At 41.0% G+C, this 23862-nt stretch overlaps 1 protein-coding gene across 6 annotated transcripts in view; it reads right to left on the bottom strand.

The window, feature by feature from the left end:
• The window catches only part of RET (ret proto-oncogene), a 272365-nt gene that overhangs the window by 75128 nt on the left and 173375 nt on the right, over positions 1-23862 (bottom strand). The window contains exon 1 of one of the 6 annotated variants that reach the window (XM_084525431.1): positions 14380-14483. The exons of 4 other annotated variants lie outside the window; for them this stretch is intronic. Coding sequence is in view for 1 of the 2 variants with exons in the window: in XM_084525429.1 (XP_084381555.1) it covers positions 8247-8292 (46 nt within the window). In the remaining variant the exon portion in view is untranslated. Of the gene's footprint in view, positions 1-8246; positions 8428-14379; positions 14484-23862 lie in introns of those variants that run through there. One more of the 6 variants, XM_084525429.1, reaches the window with a different exon arrangement.

Raw genomic sequence — 23862 nt, forward strand, 5'->3', positions numbered from 1 at the left:
AAACCTATGTGTTCAAAAGCAAAATTTAAACAAATTGCTTTTTTTCCTTAATTGGGATGAGTCATTGTACAGAAATCATCTCCCTTGGTCCTTTATGTCTCAGCAATATCCACAGCCTCAACTAAAGAAGCCTTTACCCTGAATTACTCAAAAGCAGTAACAGGCAATTATAATTTCTTTGTATTTGTTTCTGTATTTCTTTCCAAAGATAGTGCTTCCAAACTAGATGGATCCTTTGTATCCAGGGTGACATAGGAAGTCTGAGATATTACATTTAATTGTAGTGCATTACTAATGTACCAGAAAAACCTGCTTTTTGGAGCCATGACAGTTGTTCATCTACGTACACACCAGAAGAGGGTTAAAAAAAGAAATCTGTCACCTAAATGTGCAGCTACAGTTTTAACTTTGGGAGTGTCTGTGCAACTCAGTTCAGAGCACACAAGCCTATTTTAAAATGCTTTGCTGGGACAGGTTAATCCTAAGCACGTGCCTATATTCCTTGCTAAAACTGGTCCTCATACCTCAGAGAGGTGAGAATGCTTGGTTAAAGGGCTTTCCAAAACAACATTCTGAATACGAGAAGTGCCAAAAAAATATTTTGTTGGTGTCACTAATAATAAGCATTGAACATTTGCTCCAGAAGTTCTATCAGATCCTTGTAGTTATCATAGTACAATCTCACATGACAGAACCAAAACAGACAATGCCCTTTACCCAAATCCACTCATATTTCCCTGTCATTTTTTTTTTTTCAGAAAAAAAATCATTTTCCTAGTAAAATCCACCAAAATTTTAGGTCCTCTCCTGATTAAAGTTTTTTATCCTCTTCTTTCCACTCCCTGTTATTTATATTTCATGACCAGCACCCTTCCATCTTACAGTCTTGCAGACCACAAAGCAATGGCAATGTAATTTAGAAATATTTTCATATAATTTGCCAGTGTCTGTTTTTATTCTTTATAAAAGAAAGCTTGATTACAGCCCTAGAGTACATACACATTTCAAATCCTCTCCTGCTTTGAGATGACTGTCATTACGTATTAATCATTCTACACTGGGTATTCCCAAACAAACATGCACAATTCATTTCAAACAAATTCAGCTATTTAAAGCCATACATGAACACTATGGGCTAAGTTTATTTAAGTCTAGCTCTTCTTTGACTTTGTGTTCTGTTTTATTTGTATTAATCAGAATTCTTTTGTCCCCCCTCCCTTCTGTGCCAATCCACAGGAACAATGGTGGCCAGTATCTGTCTCCCAAACACATAGCAGCGATACAAAAAGTTATTTTTCAACCTGTAAAGTAATTTTTGAGGAACAGTGTGTAAGGATGGGGATGATAACCTTCAGAATCAAATCCATTCTCACCAACATTTTGTAAGCTACTCATATGTCTTACATCCTCACTTCTCTTTGCATAAATACTTTTCAGTGTCCACTTGTAGATAATGGGATATCGAAGGCCACCTTACCAGTAAAAGCAAAAGAATCCTGAAGCCAATCAGTATGGAGGTATACTCTTAACTGAGTCTACATGAACTGCTCTACAACAATCTTGTTAGGCACCATTCTCAAAGTCTCAGCTCTTGATAAAGGAATGGCACCTGAAATTATGTATCTACTCTACAGAAAAAGAGAGAAACTTCTTAATGCCTTTAAGACACTGTGATTTAAGTCTCATCTCAAAGACAGCTTTGGAATGGTGCGGACAGGAGTAATGGCTGCTTGCTCTAACTCAGTGGCGAAATGTGTCTGTAAGGGGTTTCTGAGCTACGTGAAATTCTGGTCTACTGATGTCAGCATGACTTTTGCCATTTCACACAAAGAGAACAGATAATCTAATTGTCCATATAAGAAAATTTGGTGTCTCTGAATTAGGAAAAAAACAATGTTTAATCCTATTATCTGAGAGTAAAATTTGTCTCACTTAGAAGAAAGCCATAATGGACACTAAAAAAAACACCCATTACAGCAACACAAGCAACTTTGTTATATCAGTTAAATATAATGTTTAATTAGTTTTCTAAATGCATACACTGAAAAGCCATTAGACAACCATTAGAAGTAATATATCCATTTTCTTTTTACAATCACCTGATTTAGTTAGCCAAATTTCTAAAGTAATTCAGTCAAACAACATTTTTGGCAATATTATCCCAGTAAAGCTTATAATTCCCTTTTTTGATTGTGATCACTACAATTTTCCCTTAAGCTTTAAAGCACTGATGATCATTTTTAGTTTAGCAGATTTACCTAGCATCTCTTTTAGGTTAAAAGGAAAACAAGAAAAAAGAGCGTCCAGTACAGTTACGGTTAGGAAATCTGACACTATTTGTGGTTTTTGTTTGTTTGTGTTTTAAAGTGATCTTTATTAAAAAAAAAAAAAAAAAAAAAAAAAAAAAAAACAGTTTTGTGTTCTGTGTACATGGGGGGGAAGAAGACAACGTATCTGAAGAATAGGATAGCTGTAGATACCTTTAAATGTACTTTTAAAACCCCTCTGGCTATTCATTCCTCAGCTGATATACTATTTTACTGTTTATTAACAAAAATTTCTTAATAACCTTATTAACTAGCAACCTAATAAACACTAAAACTTGTCAAAAGGTTCATGCTGTAGTGAGTTTGCCAAAACATTGTGGAAGTAGCCAACAGATCTCACTGACGAAGGACAAAATCTGGTTGTAAAAATGAAGCCTCTGAACAGATATTACTCTACAGCTTCCTCCAGCTTCTCTGATGCTCTGTTTTTGCCTAATTCATGTGCCATCGCTGTAGAAATTCTGTAAAGTTTTTCAGCACATTTTCTTCACTTTGTGCCAGCCCCATATACCTTGGGTTTATGTTATATACAATCAACAGTATATATGATGTGCAGAGAAGGGTTTTATTGATGGCAGCATTCTACTAAAGAGAAAACTAGAGACAGAGCGAGACACGGAGCAAATCTGTAGCACAGCTGTTAAATGAACTTGAGTCCTGATCTAACCAAACTAATACGCAAACCTCAAATCTATCCTTCTCCTATGGTAATTGCTTTATTTATCCTTGCAATGCTCCAGTTGTTTGCTTTCCAAAATGTAACAGAGAGTTTTAAATTTAAAAAAAAGTTCATCTGGAGAATAAACAATTTCAAAGTTTATTTTGAATAACGTAGTGTATTTTAATGTTCTGCTTCTGCCAAACCAAGGGTAAGTAAAAAGTAGGAACTAAGAGCAGTTCCTGACCCTGCACCACAAACATGTCAATGCTGAAGCAGCATGATATGAATATAACACCCTGTTCACTTCAGCAAATTACTGTCCAAGTTAAAATCAGTTTTGCAACATTACAAATAGATGAACTCAATCAGCAGTGCTGGGCAGTTTGTTACATTCAATGAACAAGAGACAATTCCAGTTGATCACCAGCTGGTAACAACACTCTTGCTTCTGCTGGAAAACTTAAGGATGCCAACGTACAAATGGAGCAAACCTGCTCTTCATTGCAGATGGACTCTAACCAATTTTTACACAAAGGGGCTCAGCAGAAAACACTGAGCTCCCCTAGTATTTTTCCCAACCCATGGCACTTTGGTGTTTGCTACCTCATGCTATCGGGGAGACAGCACCCCCGAAGGAGTGGGAGCTATGGATTCTTGCTTACTGACTTCTTTCACCTCTTGATTTATCTCCTTTTCAATACGCTGAGTGCATCAAACCATAAAGTTGCCAGATGAGATATAGAGATCTACTGACTGTTTTCCCCCAAACAAGTTACCTCATTCCAATCCTACACAGACCAGAATTTGTACTTGCCTTGTTACCAGCCTGAGCAGTGGTGCCAGGAAATCAAGTACATCAACAAACGAACAAATCCTTTCCTTCCTGCCAAGGCCCAAAGCAGGGAGGAAGATGGGAAAGAGGGAGTGAAAAAAAATACATGTTTTCTCATCAGTCCTGTCTGTTGTTTCAGTAAAAAGAAGAAGAAAAATAGCAGACTGTAATGTAACACACAGATGGAAAACAGAATGCTGGCATACTACTCAATGTGTATCTAGTATTCAGGTGCTGAAGCAGCACTGGCATATGAGCTGACTGCTTATGTTAATACTACAAGAAATCTTCTCTGTTAATCAAAGCTTAATGAATGTGAGTTTTAGCATTAAAATGCTGTCCTTTCATAATCTTTGTATTAATTTCCTTTACACTGTCTTTATGTTAATAACAAAACCCATGAATGAAGCCAAAGACCAGCAGCCCAACAGAATGACTGGCAGAACTAATCAAGCCAATGCTGAATATTGCCCTACAACACACAGTGAGAAGACAAGGCAAATACAGGCATCTGAGGTACAGAAGGTACAGCAGAAACAACAATGGAAAGGAAGGGAATTACATATAGCACAAAGATGGGTCCTATTATCATGGTTTTAACACCTCTCCCCCCCAAAGAAAAAAAAAGAGCAGTAGATGACTGTTTGTGAAATTGAAAAGGCTGCAGGTTATGAACTTAAATGCAAAAGTTTTTCTTGTGGAAGGTGAAGAACCTAGCGATGGGAATCAAGTGAGGAGAGATGCAGATGGCGCGGGCACGTTCCCCAGAAGTCAGGAAGAGTGCTGGGGTTAGCCCTGCCACTCTGCGAGTGAAGCAGCAGCTTCATGGCCACACAGGCGGCAGCTGGGGACCTGAGCGAGGGGAAGCACTGGCACCACCAGTGGGCAGCTAGGTGCCTGGAAAAGAGATGGTGCTTAAGATACTATACCTAGGGACAGAGAAAAATAACAACATAGGAAAGAACCAAAGTCTCTTTGATATTTCTTTTCCTCCTAAAAAGAGAAGCAGAGGTTGACATTTCTTCACAACTCCTATGTCCTCTCCAAACGTGACATGTAAGATCTAACAAAGTTCCTCTCACTTTTCTCCACAGATTCCATTTTCCCTTGCCCTACAGTCAGGAATATAATCTAAAGGAAATAAAATGAGAATCACATACTGCCTGACTAGATCACTGCCAAAATGGCAGGCACACAAACAAATTTATGTCTATCCAAAGCCTGGTCCTAGACTCAACTCAGTGGCCTGTGCTCCACCATTTGATCTGATTAGCATTGTTTTGGTCTAAAAACTTTAGTGCAGAGGTCATCTTTTTTTGGAAGAATCGCATAGGTGTTTGTTTTTTTTCAAAGGAAAACATCCTTTTTCTATCAAGAAATACAAATATTACATTAAATATCTAGAGTTAGGGGAGAAGAATGTCAATATTTGCACAGTTGGTTTCTAAAGTCTGTCCTTCATCTGAATGCATGAGTTTAGCCAGAACTTGTTGTAAATTAGAACCAGTCAAAATAAAACATTAACAGTAACCCTAGCAGTATGAAAGTGCACAGTAAGAATCGGTCGCAAATAGTGCTTAAATGAATACCAGAATTAATACATTCATCAGTAGTTTCAGATCACAGTTAATAAAAGTAAAATAAAAGTTTTAAATAGCTTGTATTCAAGACCAGTTGTGTTCAAGTTGCATTAATTACACGTAGAAGCATGTTTCCCTTTCAATCTTACCAAACATGCATAATGCAATGCTTACAAACTTGATTTTACTGAAAATAGATCCTTTAGAAAGTACTTCCTTTGATAACAAAAATTAATTTCCAGATTAGACAATGGTACTAAGCGTATCCCACATCCCATTTCTGAAAAAATATTCATATTCATTCTATAACAAAAATCTGCATTTCTTTTAATTGATATTGATGAAACAACAGTAGGCTTAACCTGACAAGAGTTAGTACTTTTATTTTTTTGCATTTCTAGGCTGCCTCATGTCAATATCAGTGCCTGCAAGAGATTCCCACATCGCTCATGGTGCAGAAGCAGCAAGGCTGCAGCCTTTCTGATTCAGAACATGTGGTCCAGTGCACTTCCCAAAGCCTGCCAACAGAAAAGAACCAGATCCAATCCTTGCAACCAACAGCATGCTCACCAGATTGATTAATCCAGCTCACTTGGTAAAAGGCAACATTATCCAAGTTTAAGAAATCTCTGGGTTACCTGCGAGTTCTTAAGAACTACCACTGTTCAAACCTGTCCAAAACGCCACAGGTGAGATAAACCAAAGATGCACCAACAGGAGCTGGGTGCAAGGGTATCACTGTATATTAACCTTGGGTGACAATCCTCTGTGGCCAGGTCTAACACAGGTGAGAGAGATTTCTTCATTATGTCCAGTAAGGCCATGGCATACTCAGCATTGAAGAAACTCCATATTTCCCCTAGGATGAAGCTCAACAAAGTTTGACTGCATTCCTTCCTCTGCCAGGGCACCATTGCATCACACACAAGCTCTCTTTCTCATCTGGCACTCTTTGCACCTTGGGATTTTGCTAATACCCCCAAGACATAATGACTTATCTCAGTCCTCTTGTCAACTCAGCTTTTATTACATAAATAGGAATTAGAGTCACACATCTAAACAATGTGAAACAGTGCTTCTCTAGCAGCAGCCACCCATACGACATTGCTAATATGCTAGACTTCTTGCAATGACTATGAATACAATTACTCTGAAGTGCGATCTAAATGTATACAACTTTTCTTCCCCATGGTTTTAGTAAAAATTAAGGGGAATTGAGCATGAAGCCTCACCAGCCAGAGCTGAGAGAGTAAACAAAAATAATATTTACGGTAAGTATAAGCAAATGGTATTAAAACAGAAATCTACTTGGCAGTCTGTCCAACTCAAATTAACTTTTGTAATATTCCTCCAAGCTATGGAGGAATCCAAGAGTTAACACTTTATGGTCATGTTAATAACAAGTCTCTCACTGAACTGATATCCATCTGCTTAGGTCCAATACTTAAAGAAAGGTTTAGATATCTATCTGGAGTAGGGAGAAGACACAGAGACAACTCCCTTCCCCACCCAGTTAGAAAAGTAAAATCACAGACAGTCCAACTGAAAGGGATACATTGGAGGAGGAAAAAAAAAAAAAAAAGTCATAGGAATAAAGCAGATTAGGAGGGTGGTCTAAGCACCCATTATGTTTAGTACACATAATATTCTGGGGGGATCACAGCATGGATAGGAGCAAGTTCATCTGTTCAGCTTAAACTGAAACCAGTGAAAATTACTTTCAAGCAAATGAACGTGTGCTATTCAGACTAAATAAACCATACCCCTCAAACTGAAGATCCTAGGTAGATTACATTTATCTTAGTTCTGCCATAAACATGAAAGAAAATGGATTTGCCATAAATACAAAGATAAAAGTACAGCAGCATGATAGATCATCCATTAGCAATACAAGTATGGCTAATTCTTCCTGACAGTGAAATGACTTGGGATACAACACATTCTATTTATTTATTCATTTTTAATAAGTACTTAGACTTTGCATATTCTACCTATTTTAGTCGCAGACATCCTAGGTCTGAGCAACGGAGAGTTTTTGTAAAGATCAGAGGATGATAAAAATAACATACCAACATGAGAAAGAGTAGGTACAACTGAAATATTTTAGCATAGAAAATTTAAAAAAATAAAATGGAGGGTTTGCAACTTCTTTGACTTACAGAGTAGTTTAAGATGGGGTGAACTACTATAATTAATTTGAAACAATAATGAGAAGCAGCAAGCTGTTGCACTTTTCACAGAGAATCACAAGTATAGAATTAATATTGCACAGTGCTCCGTTGTTCCAGCTGGTGGACTACTGGGCTGGTTTGGGCTTTGCCTTTTTTTCAGAACTGCATTTCTGGTCTGCAGGGTTGTGCTGCGTTCTCGAGCAAACAACAACTTTGATTTACTCATGTAAACACCAGAAATGCATTGGCAAACATTGCCATATGGAAGAAACAGAGATATAATGGGGTTTCTGTTTACTTTAGAAAGTTGACATCTGTGGATAGCATCATCTAAGTTACTATTCAATAACTTTTCATCTTTTGGTCATTTTCACTTATCAATCCAATCCCAATTTAATTTGACGACGCATAAAGCCCTGGGAAGGGGACAACAGACAAGGAGCAATCTTTCGAAACTTAAAAAAGGAACGCGCTTGAATATTCTTCCCTTTCACATCATAAATTTAAAGAAGAAGGAAACACATCTGTTCTAACTTAGCTTTAGAGCTTAAAAAGCAAAGAAAAAGCATTAGGGTTTTTCGTACCTCGTCCGCTTTTTGGCAAAGGTTGGCGGAGCCGGACCGGCGGCCCCGCAGCCCCGCAAACTCGCCGGGGGACCGGCTCTCGGGCACTTACCTCCGCAGAGCAGGAGGAAGCCCGCCGCCCGCCCGGCGGAGGGCATCTTCCCCGCTGCGGGCTCTCAGTCGGGGCTGCCCATGGCCCGGCCGGGCACGACGCTGCTTCGGGACGGACGGCGCCGGGCTGCCCCCCTCCGCCACTCCTCCTGCAGCCGCCCGGCGGCCGGGAGCGAGCTGCCCGTGCCCTCCGCGCTGCCGGCGCCGCCGGGGCTCTGCGGGGAGAAGCCCGAGTCAGTGGCTGGTCTCAGCCCCGCGGCCCCCAGCGCTGCCCGGCCGCCGGCACCGCCCGGCTGGGGCCAGCCCCCGGCCCCTCCTCCGCGCCGGGGCGAGGCCGCTCCGCTCCGCTCCCCTCCGCGCTGCCCGGCCCACCCGGGACCCCCCCGGGGCCGCCCCGCGCCCCGCCCCGAGCATCCCCGGGGGCTGCGGGACCGGCACCGACACCGCCACCGACACCTGCACCGGGGGTCTCCGAGCCAGCCCCCGGCCCCCGGGGGAGCGGCGTGAACGCACCAGGTGCGAGACAAAGCAGGGACGGGCGCTGCGGCACCAGCACGCATCCGAGCGGCCGCCTCTCTCCCCCCCCCCCCCACCCCCCAGCCGAACACATTAAACGTGTTGAATAATTAATCCTGGGGAGAGGAGACGATTTTTGCTTGATGGTAGGAGGATGCTGAAAAGAGATGAGCTCCACCTGGCAGGCGACCAAAGTAAGCCGGAATGCGAGCATCCCGCTGAGCGGCGAAACGCCACTTTTAAACCGCAAGCGGGAAAAAAAAAAAAAAAAAAAAAAAATCGAGCCAATGCAAAAACACCCTTCAACAACTCAGCGACAGGTCTGCTGAGAAGAGTAGCCCCAAAAAGCCGCCGCTAACAGCCCCCGACCTGAGCATCGGGCGCAACGCTGCGGGACCGGCCCCCGGCCGGCAAAACAGCGCCGGGTCCCTCCCGGCTGCGACCCCGGCCCCCGGCGCTCCCCCACCCAGCCTCCCCCGGGCAGGCCCTGCAGCAGGGACCCGCCGGGAGCAGCGCCAAAGGGGGCGCCCGGACCTGCGAGGAAGACCCGACCCCCCCTCGCCGCCTCTCCGACCTGCCGGGATTTGGTTCCCCCGCTCCCCGCGCTGCCGTCGCCTCGCCACGGCAGCGCTGCGCTAGAGGTCTGCCTGTCCGTCTGTCTGTCTGTCCGTCCGTCCGTCCGGACGGCAGCGCTCGGACGCTCAGCAGCGGCTGCCGCTCCGACCGCTCCCTGCCTTCGCACTTCGAAACGCCCAAGCGAGAGCAAGGAGGCGCGCACGGTGAGAGATGCTCAGCCTCAGTAATTTCACCTAGCAGAGCCCGCCATCGATTACTTCAGATACAAATCATACCAATTTCTCCCTCTTAGCCTGGCAGGGACTTCACTTAAAATACCCAACACTAACGGGTAAAACATAAGTAATTACTCCATAGAACTAGAAAAAGAAAGAAACCTGATTTAACTTTTCTGTACCTCCATCCAGCATTTCCATGCTCCTCATCACCTTTGGGAAAACAATAACCCAAGTGCAAGCACACCAAATGGGAAAGAATGAAGTTGAGATGAATACTAGTGACCACCATAAATTAATTGCATTTGAAGCTGCCTGATGGATAGCACAAATTAAACTTCTGGTTACTTACTCCCGCGGCACAAGTGTTTGTGGTGCTTGCACAGATGCTGACAGGGGGACCTGAGAGCCATTTTTGGGATGTCTCCGTAAGCCACGGGAAAGGCTATAGTAAAGAAAGCAACATATAAAACATTAACATTAAATCAATGCTTTGAGGAGAAACGTCTTACGTTTAGTTGAGCTTTATCTTAAATCATATTTAAAAGCTCACACTGTATACAAATCAATATTGATGCCATCTAAAATACACCACTATCATCTGCACTGATAAATGCCAGTTTCCATCCAGGACAAAGTGACTTCTTGGAAGAATTTCAAGGACTTCCAATCTCTTCTGGCATCTCAGCAACTGAAGCCAAAGCTGTACTCTTCTGCCAACTTCAGGCTCTGCTCCAGCGCATTAAGACTGGTTTAGGATGCCATCATGTTCGTCATACAAGGAGCAGAAGTAAGGTCACCACAGTAATTTTTTCATTTGATTTCCAGGCTTTTAAGTTAAGCAGATTTATACCTTTTTAGAGTATCATAGCTTACATACAGCACACATGGGATAAGGTTGCCTATCTGGATGAGAAAGGGACTAAACATTAGTGCCTTCATTATTCCAGCTGGCATGACCATCACTTTAACGGTAATGCAGTCAATGTCCTTGATGGAGCTGTTCTCCTTCGTGTCCTCCAGCACCCTGGCAAGCCTTCACTAAGGAAAAGAGGGTGTACTGAGGACATGCAGTTTGACCCAAAAATACAGCCTACCACACAAAATATGGTAAGACATAAAAAGGCAAAACTAACTTAATGGCAACATCTTGGGGATCTCTGCAAAAGTCTACCAAAATAGAATTTCCCCCCAAAATTCAAACTTCAGTGGAAAACAAACAAACAAACAAAAAACAAAATTTCCTGGCCAGCCCTGTTTCCACAGCAATGAGGAGGCCCAATACAGACTGAAGCATCTGTCCTTGAGTTTACTAGAGGAACACGAGCCTATGCCAACACCCTCTTTTCAGCAGTGAGATTCTGCTCAGATATGCATAAAATGCACATTTGTGTCATTCACCTGATTTTGTTGCCTGAAGGCCTTTTGAAAACTAAAATCAAAATCAGCACTACTAAATGGAGAATAAAAAGCTAGGTGTCCTTAACTCTCCAGACAAGCTCAAGCTCTATAATGACACCTCCCATCACTCCTAGCAAAAATACTTTGGAAATAAATTGACACTTTCCTGCAGGCTGGTGCAATTGCGAGACCATAGCTCACAGTCATTTATTTCTGCTTTGCTTTGAGTCATTTGTTTGGCACAGCAGACTGAGCTATTAAATTATTGTAGTTTTTTCTTCTATAAAGGCACCCTGAGATGTCTTGATATGATAATGCTTCCTGAAACTGATGCTAATTGATAACTGTTTCATGGTTTCATCAGAAGCCCTAGGTCATGCTCAGTTAGTGTCAAGACAGGACACCTTAGGACAGTTCCACCTTGTCACGCTTTCCAAACAGTCACAAATGAACACTGAAACATTTTCATAGAAGAAACTCCTCCTAGAACACTGTGATCAACATCTGACTTTTGATCATCTCAGGATTTAAGCATTTTTTCTCCACACTTAAGGGCAGTTGTTACAGAGTCTCAACTACTGTTGTTGGCCACTAGGAAAATATTATTTTAAAATGTGTTTTTGTTGTTTATGTTTTTTTAATCCTTATTATCATTTAACTCTACTTTGTGATCAAATTGGCACATTATAACGAGGATGGCACAAAACAGATCCTGAGGTAGATCTAATGGTAAAAGGACAGATCAAATTTTCATCCTGACAATCACAAGGGATTTATCTGCATGCTGCATAACATACTTAATTCATACTTAATTACATGTTCCTCCACAGTCCATGGGCTTCAATTTCTTATCATTCTGTCTGGTCCTTTTTTCCCTCCCTACTACATACAGCTAACTTTTAAACTGCCCAGCAATCCATACCACCTACTTCTAAGAGCCATGCGTTCTCCTGGAGTGCTCACCCAGAAGTGCTATTAAATGTTCAGAAAGCTTCATTACCACAAGAAAGCAGCAAACCCATGCTGAGGGATGTCTCCATCACAGCACCTGGAGAAGGTGACCAAGAAGATAATTTTTTGCCTTTAGGAGGAAATAAATCCTTTTTTTTGTGCAGAAAGAAATAACGCCACCAACCGTCCTGGTCACAAGAAGTTTAAGAGCTCCACATAATCCAACACATCAATTTCATGGCAAAAGAAGGTTCTTGTGGCAACACTGACAAGGAACTGGCAGAAGCAGAGATGTTGTGTGAGGGAAATCAGAACAGCACATCATAAGCCTTGGCTACGCTAGGAAGGATCAAAATATTTTAGAGACCTGACAAAGCTGTCCCTCTTGTGAGCTGGCTGCCACTGGAACTGCTTTCATCAGACCCCACTGCTAGTCCTTAGAGTAACATCTTAAGTTCCTCCAACAAAAAAGTACTTCACATCACTGCCTATATAATATAGAGCATTTGAAAAAAACATTCATTTGCAACAATGTCTGATTTCTGGCCATCAGATTGTTTCACTAAAAGCATAAGCTTAAGTATCAAAACCATTGTGAAATAATAGGTTACTGTCATCTGTTTTCTTGGGCAAAAGAAAACTAGTCTGATGCCTTCAGAAGTCAGTAATAACATAATTCTCATATCATTGATTTACCTGAAACTTTCACCTGCTTGACTCAGTAATAAAATAGTTCTTGCATCTTTGATTTATCTGAAACTTTCACCCACTTGACTGTACTGCTGCAAGTGCATGTGAATGCTCAAACTTTTCCACACAAAGGTGAAACAAGTTCTTTGAATACTTGGGAGCAATGTGTGTTTTCACATTTCTTTTCTATGAAGAAGCTCCTGCTGTTTTGCATTTGTCTGGTTACTTTAGCCCTCAAAACAGAGAATTACACTTCAGTTTTAATATCCTTGCTTTAAAATCAGTCCTGGGAGCACCATGAATACTACTTACTGTATCAACTAAGAGGCATATGTACATGTGTTCCCCGTGATGCACACTGATGCTTAACTACTGTGCTTTCTGCACAAGTTTCAAAACTCAGAGTTTAATCCCAATCTGAATTTTCTATGCAACTGTGGACCTGTGGGATTACAGAAGCATGACAAAACTGGATGGAAACCTCTCACAGTGACGATGCACACCGCCCCATGCAAGACAGCCTGCCACACCGCAAGGCTGATGATGTGCACGTTGCAGGGCATCCAGCAGAGCTGTGCCGCAGCTGCCAATCCACTGCCACAGGAATATCCCCCAGCTAGTATCAGAGAGAGCAACAGGGCTGATGACTCGTGATTATCTCATTTGCACACACAGCCTTTTTTTGCTTGGAACCACACTATAACATACTCCCAACAGTTGTAACCCATAAGCACCTTGGCATTGAGGCTCAACATTTATTCCATTACTCAAGAGGCATAAATTTCCCTGAGGTATTAACAGGCATCAGTATGATAAATCTCTACACATCAGTATGAGCAGTGGAGTTCTTATGAACTTTCAAGACCGGATTTTTCTAGCTTTTAAACAAACATTTTGAATCTGCCTGGAAACATTATGAACACGCACAAGAACATTCACACACTCCCCATCAGAATTTGAATGGTAGGGGGTAGATGTTTTTCCAGAAGTTGCAGTACAACTAGTAAGAGAAATATATTGAAACTGGCAGCTGATAAATTAAAAACAGCTAACAAAATATAAAATGTCCTTTGTTAACTCTTCTCCATATTGGTTTGCAGTAGATAATATACTATTATGATCATAATGATAAAACAGTTATTTTTCATTCTTATTTCTTAGCTTTTGGTGTTAAATATAGTAGCACACCTGAGAGATGTGAAACCACAATTCCCTACTTACTCATAAAAAAACAGAGCCCAGACAATGGCCAAAGCAAGTTTCTTATCTCTGCCTAACTAATGTACCCATATAGTGACCTGGAAGAGTGAATGTGTTAGAGCATCAGTCTATTCAACATAGACCTAAATACTGCATTTTACAACTCTACCAGAAGCATGTATATGACCCTACAAAATACTGCATTACCGACTGTAGCAAAAATAATAATAATAATAGCCAAATAAAGCAGTGATATTTCCTAAGTGCCCAACAAATATTTGTTAATCTCAGCTTCTGTTTTCATTCTGCCTTAAATAGTATACTTTGCTACAGTGAACTTGAAAAGATGACCTCTGACTACCGTAAAGGTTTCAAACCTGAAAAGCAAATATATTATTATATCAGATAGGACAATTTTTAAAATAACCAATAATGTAGAGAAACCTCTTAAAAATATACACATGCTTGAAGTTCAATACGAAATGTAATTAAATTAGACTGACAAAATGATATCTTCCTCGAGCAGTATAAAACCTGAATTGCTCTATGTTGAACAACAAAGCCCTGAAATCTTTTCAGCTTTACCTTTGCCACATGGATACTGGGAAGAGGCCCCAGTCTTCTAACACAGACATCTCTGTATGTGGGAGCTAGAAGAGACTTTGCAGCCACACTGCTCTTCCATTGGGTTCTGCAGCTCTGTAGGTTTGTTACATGCCGCAGTGCCATTGGCAGTGACACCTGAAGTCACAGATGGGGTTCTGCCAGAGTCAGCAGTCTTCAGTCCTAATGGGATACCATGCGGCGAACCAGGTGGTTCGAAAAGCACGACAGCTGCTGACTCGCCATCCTGCATGGGCTCCCATACAGACTGTGCCCAAACAAAATCCACAGCAGAGCTTTATGCAGAGCCCAGGACTAAGGTTGCTAATGTTCTTATTTTAACTATGACTCCATCATCACCCATGTCAAGCCTCTGCATTGTCCCATTTACCACCTGACAGAGCTGAGGAACTGAGCTGCTGTGGTCCCTCCTACAACCTTTTTAACCTTTCTTGTGGGTAAAGTAGCTACAACTTCTTGTGGTGTAGGATATTTATCCACCAAACCAGGTGCACAGATCAGGCATGAACTCTCAGGTCACTGTCTTCCACAAAAGAAAGCACTGATATCAGAAGTCTCAGATGTTGCTACCCCTATGCATGATCTAGCTCCAGAAGAAGAAAAAACGCACATCTGTATTGTTTTTTGTAGGGCAAAGGTTTTATGGTAATAGCAGGCAAAGTCCCCAGCTGGTGTAAATTTTCATAGGATCAGAATGGAGCTATACCAATAATATATAAGGGGAAATAGTGACCAAATATTTTTCAGATTGCTAAATCATCAAGTCAAATTCTGCTGGAGAAGAGCTGACAAAATCATGACCACAATTCAGTTACAAATGTACGCATGAAAACACACTGAAATTAATGAAGAGAAGATTGCATTCAATGGAATATTTCATCATTATAGGAATTAGTATAAAAATATCAGATGCAGGACTTACAAGGGACTTCACCTCTAAATTAACCTGTATTGGGTTAAATGATCTACATAATCTGATTTACTTTCAGCACTGTATGTTACAAAATTGTAATCATTAGAAACCAAGAAATACGATTCTAAGCTAATTCAAGAGATCTGCATTTATTCTAAAGTGTGTCTTTAAATATATGGCATCATGGTCATAAAAGAAAGCACTCAGATAGTCAGGTCACACATCTTCACTTGCACCATGCTTTACAGAGGCACGTTTGCCCTTGTGTTATATCAATCTATCAGAATGTGCTTTTCTATTACACATGACCACAGCCTCTACATCTAAATAACATATTATTAAAAATGAAATCAAGAGCTTGCCTGTGAGAAATTGTGAGAAAGGAGATTACCCATACATTTTTTATTTGGTCAGTATTATGACTCTTAAGTCTTATTCAGGAACTAGAAATCTGTGTTTGAAGCAGTGGTGGAACTGATAAATTTCTGGCATACATCCCAAAGATTTAGCCTCAAAATAACATACCTGTGACTAATACAGGACTCTGCTTCATTCTTCCTGTGCATTGAGTAAGGCCTGAGTGCCGTAAACGCAAGAATACATGACTGCCTGTCAAATACTCTGCACGAAACGGATGTACTCAGGTTGGAAAGGTAAACTTTGAGTGCTTAATACTTAATATTGTCCCTGAATGCAAGCTTTTCTAGTACATCATTTCCTAAAATATTTATTAAACAGTATTTAAGAATTGCACCATATGGAGCCACAGTGTGTGCTGCCCAAGTTACCACAAAAGTTTAAATGACTGAAACCAACAATTCCAAAGCAAAATGGAAATCTATTGGACCAGTTTCTGTAGGTAGATACAATATATAATTATACATGATGCCAAGCATACTAGTATAACCTGTTAATCCTTAAATAAAAAACAAACAAACAAAACACTACACATGCACAAAGAAAACCATGATTAATGCCTCCCCCTTTACTAAGGAATTTGATTGTGATTTTAATTTCTATAGGACCAGAAAGTTATCAAAGTGATTATGACCAATAAAAGGACAAATGGATGCTACATCATGGTCAGCCCAGTAGAGATTCACCCCAAGACAAGAGGTTCCCGACCCTCTGACATGGCCCTAAGACTCTGTAGAATGGAAAACACATTATGGACAAATGGACTATTCTGAGATTTTAGTAGAAAGTCTTCAGAAAGTGCTGGGTGTGCAAGTTCCTTTAGTTAGAGGATTAACACACAGGCAGATACAGGATGATTTTCAAGGACAAGAGATAAACCCAGTTCTCTCTTCCCTTAGGTCCCTATTCAAAATGTCCACGTCATGCTAGCTTTTCAAATTAGACACAAAGAGAATTTGCTACCATTTGTTTTAGAAAAGGCAGACCAATCCATAGGGGCAAAATACTATGGAAGTTGTATTTTGGGGAGAGGAGATGCCAAGCGTTGCAGCTACTTGTTAACTAGCAGGAGAATCTGACTGCAGTTTCTCAAAAAGCAACAACAGCACAAGATAACTTTAAACTACTGACTCTGCCTTCAATATACACATTATAAAAATAATATAAATTACTAAAAAGAAGTATTTTTTTTTCCCAGAGTTACAAGTCAAATCACTTTACGTATTTAGTTTTTCTGTTTTCAGATGGAAGAAAATATTTCTGTTTTAATAAAATTACACCTACATTTGCACATACATTGAAATAATGTAAAACCTTAGAAGTTCGTTCTAGTATTCCTTTGTGTCTTGACTTCCATGACCTTAAGACTAGGAATCAGAGCCCAAGGCAGAAAGTAAAGAGGAGCTTTAAATGCCTAAAGCTGATAACCAGAAGTAGGTTACTGTCCTATTTTTAATTTATGCATATTACAAGATGAAGTGACATTCATGTATATGTCTCCTATTATCTATAGCTTGGCAGTTTCTCTTTTAAGTTAGTAACAGAATTTAAGTAGCTCTGCTGACTGTGCTGTCTGTTTGGATTGTAGACCATCCTGTATATTAGCTCAGAGAAATTTGTCTTGGAATTTCTCTGAAGCAGTATATATGAAGGAAACAGTTTCTTGTTTCTAAGTCATAACTATGTGGCAGCTCACAGTAATTCAAGACAGCTGTTTCAGTGTTGTTAGCAGGTACAGCAACATTTAACTAAAACTGAAAGCTCAGTAAATACAAACAAGGCCATGCAGGTGGTGTTTGATGAAAGGCAATAGCTGTGGAACAGGCACACCACTCATTAATTGGAAGAGATAATTTTGGACTGCTGGTTTTTGTCTCTTAGAATCTGGCAAATACAATTCATGAGATATGATCTGAAATTATGCTTTTTCCATTACACTTACTACACTGGAACATTATTCAGTTAACACCTGGAAGAGACTGGTTTGGCAGACCCAGGTAAACAGAAAACAGGTAAATCAATGCTCTATCAACTTGCAATCACCATTTTTACAGATCCAATATTTTTAAATTAAGCCAGACCTTTTCAGCCCTCCTACAATACATCTCATGTAAACTAGGCACAGCTGGTCTCTGTACCAATAAATCAACTGTTGAAGGTGTAACAAAATATACACAACTAAGGCAGAGAGAGGACAAAAGATTGTGATTGAAAGAGAAACCGTGCAGTGAACCTAAGAAGTCAATTTAGAGAGTCTTGACATGTTTCATCAGCACATGCCTAGGAAGTGCTCCCATGGGGAAGGTAGTTTTTGTCTTAATTTTTCCGTGTGTTCGTTCCTGAGCAAATGCTTTGCATCAGGTATCACTGAATGAAAAGGTTGTCCAGTTTAAAGAAGACCTGCCATCCCTGTAACTAGCGATGGTGGAGACTGGAAGAAGTGAAATTTTAGAGCAGAGAACTGTAGAGATGTTGATGTACAGGGTGTTGACTTCTGCAGCCAGGAAATGCAGCCACACAGGCGGGCTGGCTGAAGTCATGGTATGGCCACAGAAGCAGCATGAACTGATGAGGAGTACCTGTATAATACAGTTTGTCTCCCTATATATTAGTAAGTACTAGCATATTATTTTGGAGGGAATTTTAATTGCAATTTGCTGATCACAATCCCAGCTTTATTGGGAAAGGGTTGTAGAAGGATTGTAATTCCCTTTTTTCACTGTATGGCTGTGTTGAAAAAATGCTTGACATCAAACCAAATTCAATAAAAGATTATATAGTCATCACACACACACACAAAGAAATTAAAAAAAAAAAAAAAAATATGTCTTTCTTTGTCACTATCCAGAAAACACGGAAAAGCGCAGGGTAACTGCACCTAAGAGTGGCTTGATGTAGTCTTCTAAGAAGCTACATGGGAGACTGCAATTTGCATGCCTAACACAGTAACGGTTGACAAGGTTTCCCGCAGATAATAGGACAGGAGATTAAGCAGTTTGCATTGAAGTAAAATGTTAGACATTAAACTGACAGTTCTCAATACACGCTGTCTAAGAGGCCAGTGGGAAGTAGTGTCCCAGCTACACTAAAGGGCCATAGAGTAAGACTAAAAAAGAAAAAAAAAATGTTAACTGCTCTAAAGAAATACTGGTTGACACCTGTTGACATTTTATTCAACTGAAAACAGGAATGCCTGCTCTGTCAGAAGTCATTTCCAAGTCACCGTGGACTTGAAGAAGTTAAAATAAACAGCATATGACAAGAGGTACCAGCACAAACTAACTGGAACCATGGTATTAAACCATGAAGTTACAGAATCATAGTTCATAATATTCAGTACTGATGAGCTTTTCTGTCAGGATCTTCTAAATGATTAAACAAATACCCAAAGATCACAACCCATTTTAAAGGACCTACTGCCTTAGACATATGACATCTTAGATTTCAAGGTTTTCACATCTCTTGATGCTGTCCAACAGCTCCTGAATATGTTGATGTTAGCTTCTGAGTCTTGCTCTACAATATGAATCAAACTATTTACTGTTTTTAGACAGTCAAGGTTATTTTGCTCTATGTATTCATTGTGAATCCAATCCATTCTTTCTAAATACATCCTGAAATGTCATGGCACCTAGGTCAGCAACATACTTTAAACTTCCTGTGATTACCCATGAGACAGAACTTCTGAGAATAGCTTTCCCTCCAACTAATGCCTGAAATAAAAGACTAAAAAAAAGTTTTTATTGATTATTGCCATAAGAAACCTGCAGTGACTTCATGAAGATGATTCAGAGCTTAAGCAGATGACTTAATGTTGCTACAAAATCCTACATGAACAGGAACTTAAAATATCTTCAGTGTGTGATCACACTAAAAATTTGTCCTCTGAACTTTTATTTTCTGTACTTGCAGATTCCTCCTTGAACTTTGAGGGACTCTTTCTGGTTGGCTACGTGTTCTTGTACTTTTCTATATAATTCCTCCTTTCACTGCATGTGTCTTCTGCTGACTGCCACTGAAGTGGCTCCCTGAAGACATAAAGTCACTAAGGCTAACATGAGCAACAGTGAGATGACCTGAACTAAGGACATGCATGAGTTGCATAACACAGTGATGAATGCCATCCAGCAGGACACCCTCATGCAGGACAACCTCAAAGTCCTGCCCAACATCCATCTGCCTAGTGTCAATGCCGAACAGAATGTCACAATGGACTTAAGGCTTCTTAGGTGTACACCAGGATCAGCCTCTTGACAAAGTTAAGGTCCCAAAGCTGAGTTGTCTCCTAGACTTCAACAGTGGATGGCTGCAGCCCAGCTGCAAGCCACAGAGCAGTGGCAGAGTGGCCCAGAGTATGCTGAGAGAGCCCACAAGAGTGGCCTTGCGGCTCTGAGCTGCTTAGCAAGCCTGGGAAAGCTGTTTTGCTGCCACCTCTGACATAGTACAAATTGCCAAGCACTTCACATATGGCTCACATCAGCCTACAATCTATATAGTCAGCATCTAACACTAGCCCCAGGTGTTAAAGCCTGCAGCATTTGAGACCAGAACGATGATCAAGTTTAAAGGCAAAGGGAATAGAACCAGGAAATTTCTTTCTCAAACAGAATGTTTTACCTGTTCAAATATTTATTACCCACAGCACAATGCAGAGACCCTGACTTCACAGCAAGTGGAAGGGCTTCATCGGCGGCACTGGGCTCCACTGAGAACACCCAGTGAGTATGGCACCAGCCAGCCAAGGTTCAGAGCCTGGCTGAGGCAGCTGTGCTGCATCTCCATTGTGCTCTAAAGCATGGATCTGGCACTAACAATTTTCCCTTTTGCACTTCACCGCTTTTGCGTAAGGCTGATCAAAAGCTCAGCAAACACTTGTAGCTGGAAATATTACACATGCTAAGTAATTATGGTAATATTCTTCATTTTGCAGAAAGCAGATCATTCATTAGCTATCCAAAATAGCTGAATGGCTCAAGAAACTGCAGTCAACAGTAGGCAGTTAAACCATCAGGTAGCAAAGAAAATAGCTGTAGTGGCTTAACAAGGATGGAAATTTTCCCATCTGCACAGTTGCTGTTGCAAAAACTTCACTACTTTCTCCTGTCTAGATGCCAGGAAAAGAGTAAACACTACAAGTATTAGCATAACATCTTTTTCATTTTGCTACTACTACTTAAAAAAAAAAAAAAAAGAAAAAAAAAAGAAAAAAAGAAAAGGTTATAAGTTCTTTCTGTAATACAAATACAATATTTTGCCTGAAATTAACTCACATAGCTGGCACATTTAGTGTTCCATGAACATTAGAATAGTTCAGTTGGAAGGGATCTACAAAGATCATTGAATCTAACTGCCTGAATGTTATCCACATGCTCTCTGTTCTCAGAATTATATTGCTCATCTCACAGAATCACAGAATTTCTAGGTTGGAAGAGACCTCAAGATCATCAAGTCCAACCTCTGACCTAACGCTAACAGTCCCCACTAAACCATATCCCTAAGCTCTACATCTAAACGTCTTTTAAAGACTTCCAGGGATGGTGACTCCACCACTTCCCTGGGCAGCCTGTTCCAGTGTCTAACAACCCTCTCGGTAAAGAAGTTCTTCCTAACATCTAACCTAAAACTCCCCTGGCGCAACTTTAGCCCATTCCCCCTCGTCTTTTTACCAGGCACGTGGGAGAACAGACCAACCCCCACCTCACTACAGCCTCCTTTAAGGTATCTGTAAAGAGCAATAAGGTCGCCCCTGAGCCTCCTCTTCTCCAGGCTGAACAAGCCCAGCTCCCTCAGCCGCTCCTCGTAGGACTTGTTCTCCAGGCCCCTCACCAGCTTTGTCGCCCTTCTCTGCACCCGCTCAAGCACCTCGATGTCTTTCTTGTAGCGAGGGGCCCAAAACTGAACACAGTACTCGAGGTGCGGCCTCACCAGAGCCGAGTACAGGGGGACGATCACCTCCCTAGCCCTGCTGGTCACACTGTTCCTGATACAAGCCAGGATGCCGCTGGCCTTCTTGGCCACCTGAGCACACTGCTGGCTCATATTCAGCCGACTATCCACCATCACTCCCAGGTCCTTCTCTGCCTGGCAGCTCTCCAACCATTCCTCTCCCAGCCTGTAGCTCTGCTTGGGGTTATTGCGCCCCAGGTGCAGGACCCGGCACTTGGCCTTGTTGAACTTCATGCAGTTGACCTCAGCCCACCGGTGCAGCCTATCCAGATCCTCCTGCAGAGCTTTCCTACCCTCGAGCAGATCGACACACGCACCTAACTTGGTGTCATCTGCAAACTTACTGAGGGTGCACTCAATGCCCTCGTCCAGATCATCGATGAAGATATTAAAGAGGACCGGCCCCAGCACCGAGCCCTGGGGGACGCCACTAGTGACTGGCCTCCAACTGGACTTGACTCCATTTACCACGACTCTTTGGGCCTGGCTATCCAGCCAGTTTCTAACCCAACGAAGCGTGCGCCAGTCCAAGTCAAGAGCAGCCAGTTTCTTGAGGAGAATGCTGTGGGAGACGGTGTCAAAAGCCTTGCTGAAGTCAAGGTAGACCACAAAATCTGAAATAGAAATCTGGAAAGGGATTCAGTGAAAAACACATCATTTACTATCAGAAATGCAGGTGGACTGTGGTACACAGTGAGCTGCCCAGAGTCAGTAGAATAGCTGGGAACACAGTTCAGAGTTCACATCTACAGACCTGTTCAGCGTACCACAATATTTGGCAGGTAGGAGGAAAATTTCACCTGACAGCTGGAAGTTGGGGTGGAGCCCCAGGTAAGCTCTGCTGTGTACACTCCCCATTTTTTATGTCTTACAGTCCTCACAAAGCACCCAGTACTTGACATGGTTTAAGACTGGATACTGGGCTGCTTTGTCTTAAATCAGTTTGATGTTTTCTCTTTATGCTTCCATTCCATGAAAATCATAAAGATGTAATTTATTTTGATTCTGTAGGGGTTAGTCAGATTGCTAGGCCTGGGGATGAACTGATGATAGTCTTTGGAGGACTTCAATCACATTACTGTGTTGATGTTCTGGGTCACTAGTCTAATCAAATGCATGTTTCATGATGGAAACAAGCAAGTCCGGATGTTTTCTGAATTAAAAGACATGGTCAGTGATAGTCACTGGAACATAAAATAAAAAGGTATTCAATACTAGAACAGAATAAGCCATTGAGATGCTGAAAAGTAAAATTTAATCCTGGTTCATATGCCAAGAGAAATTGATTAGCTTATTTGATTGACTTAGATGCTGTTTTATTTAAGACTCACACTTTAAACATCCAAACCCTCTACAACCCTTCATGTAGCACAGCTCAGTCCATTTCCCCTGGAAGACTTACTTTCAGATTTCACAGTTTATTTTCTAAGTATGTATTTATATTGCTAATATTAATGGCAGCTCAGCTGCTTCATGAAAGGTGGGTTGTTTCTCTTTCAGTATTTCCAGGCAGTCTGCAAAATCTTTCCTGGGAGACATATATATATATATACAAATATATATATATATAAAACATATTTGCCACTCCATAGATACTACCACAAGATATAATGACATACATGTGTGGAAAATCAGAATATTATGAGCCAAGACAATGTCATCACTTGCTTATCCTGATGGGTCCTGCTAGCTGCAGCAAAGCCTGCCTCAGATTTATGATGAGCAAATTCACATCCACATAACTACCCACAGTAACAGTTTGCCTGTTCAGAGAATAGAGAATGGATGCGTATGTATAACTATGCATTCAGCTGTTATCTAAGAAAACTGTAATTAAGTGTTAGATATTTTAGTTAGTAAATACATGACTATTTACTAACAAGATGCAATCAGCTTTATTACAGAGTGTAGGAAAAGCCTAAGGAAAAACAGGAAAAAATATCTCTATCCCTTTCATTACAAAGAAGTTAATTTGTGGCAAATGGCAGTAGATTTCAACAGATATGTGTGAATCATTTTAAAGCAGACAGTCTCCAAATAATTGTCAGACTAACACTGATCAGTAGTACCTTTAGTATATTTTCTTCCTGACAGATATCAGTGTACCTTCTACTGCACAAACATAAGTGTGTGTAACTCTTTCATTCCCTCAGAAATGATAAAAACCG

This window comes from Aythya ferina, assembly GCF_964211825.1.
Source record: "Aythya ferina genome assembly, chromosome: 7".
Classification (NCBI taxonomy): domain Eukaryota; kingdom Metazoa; phylum Chordata; class Aves; order Anseriformes; family Anatidae; genus Aythya; species Aythya ferina.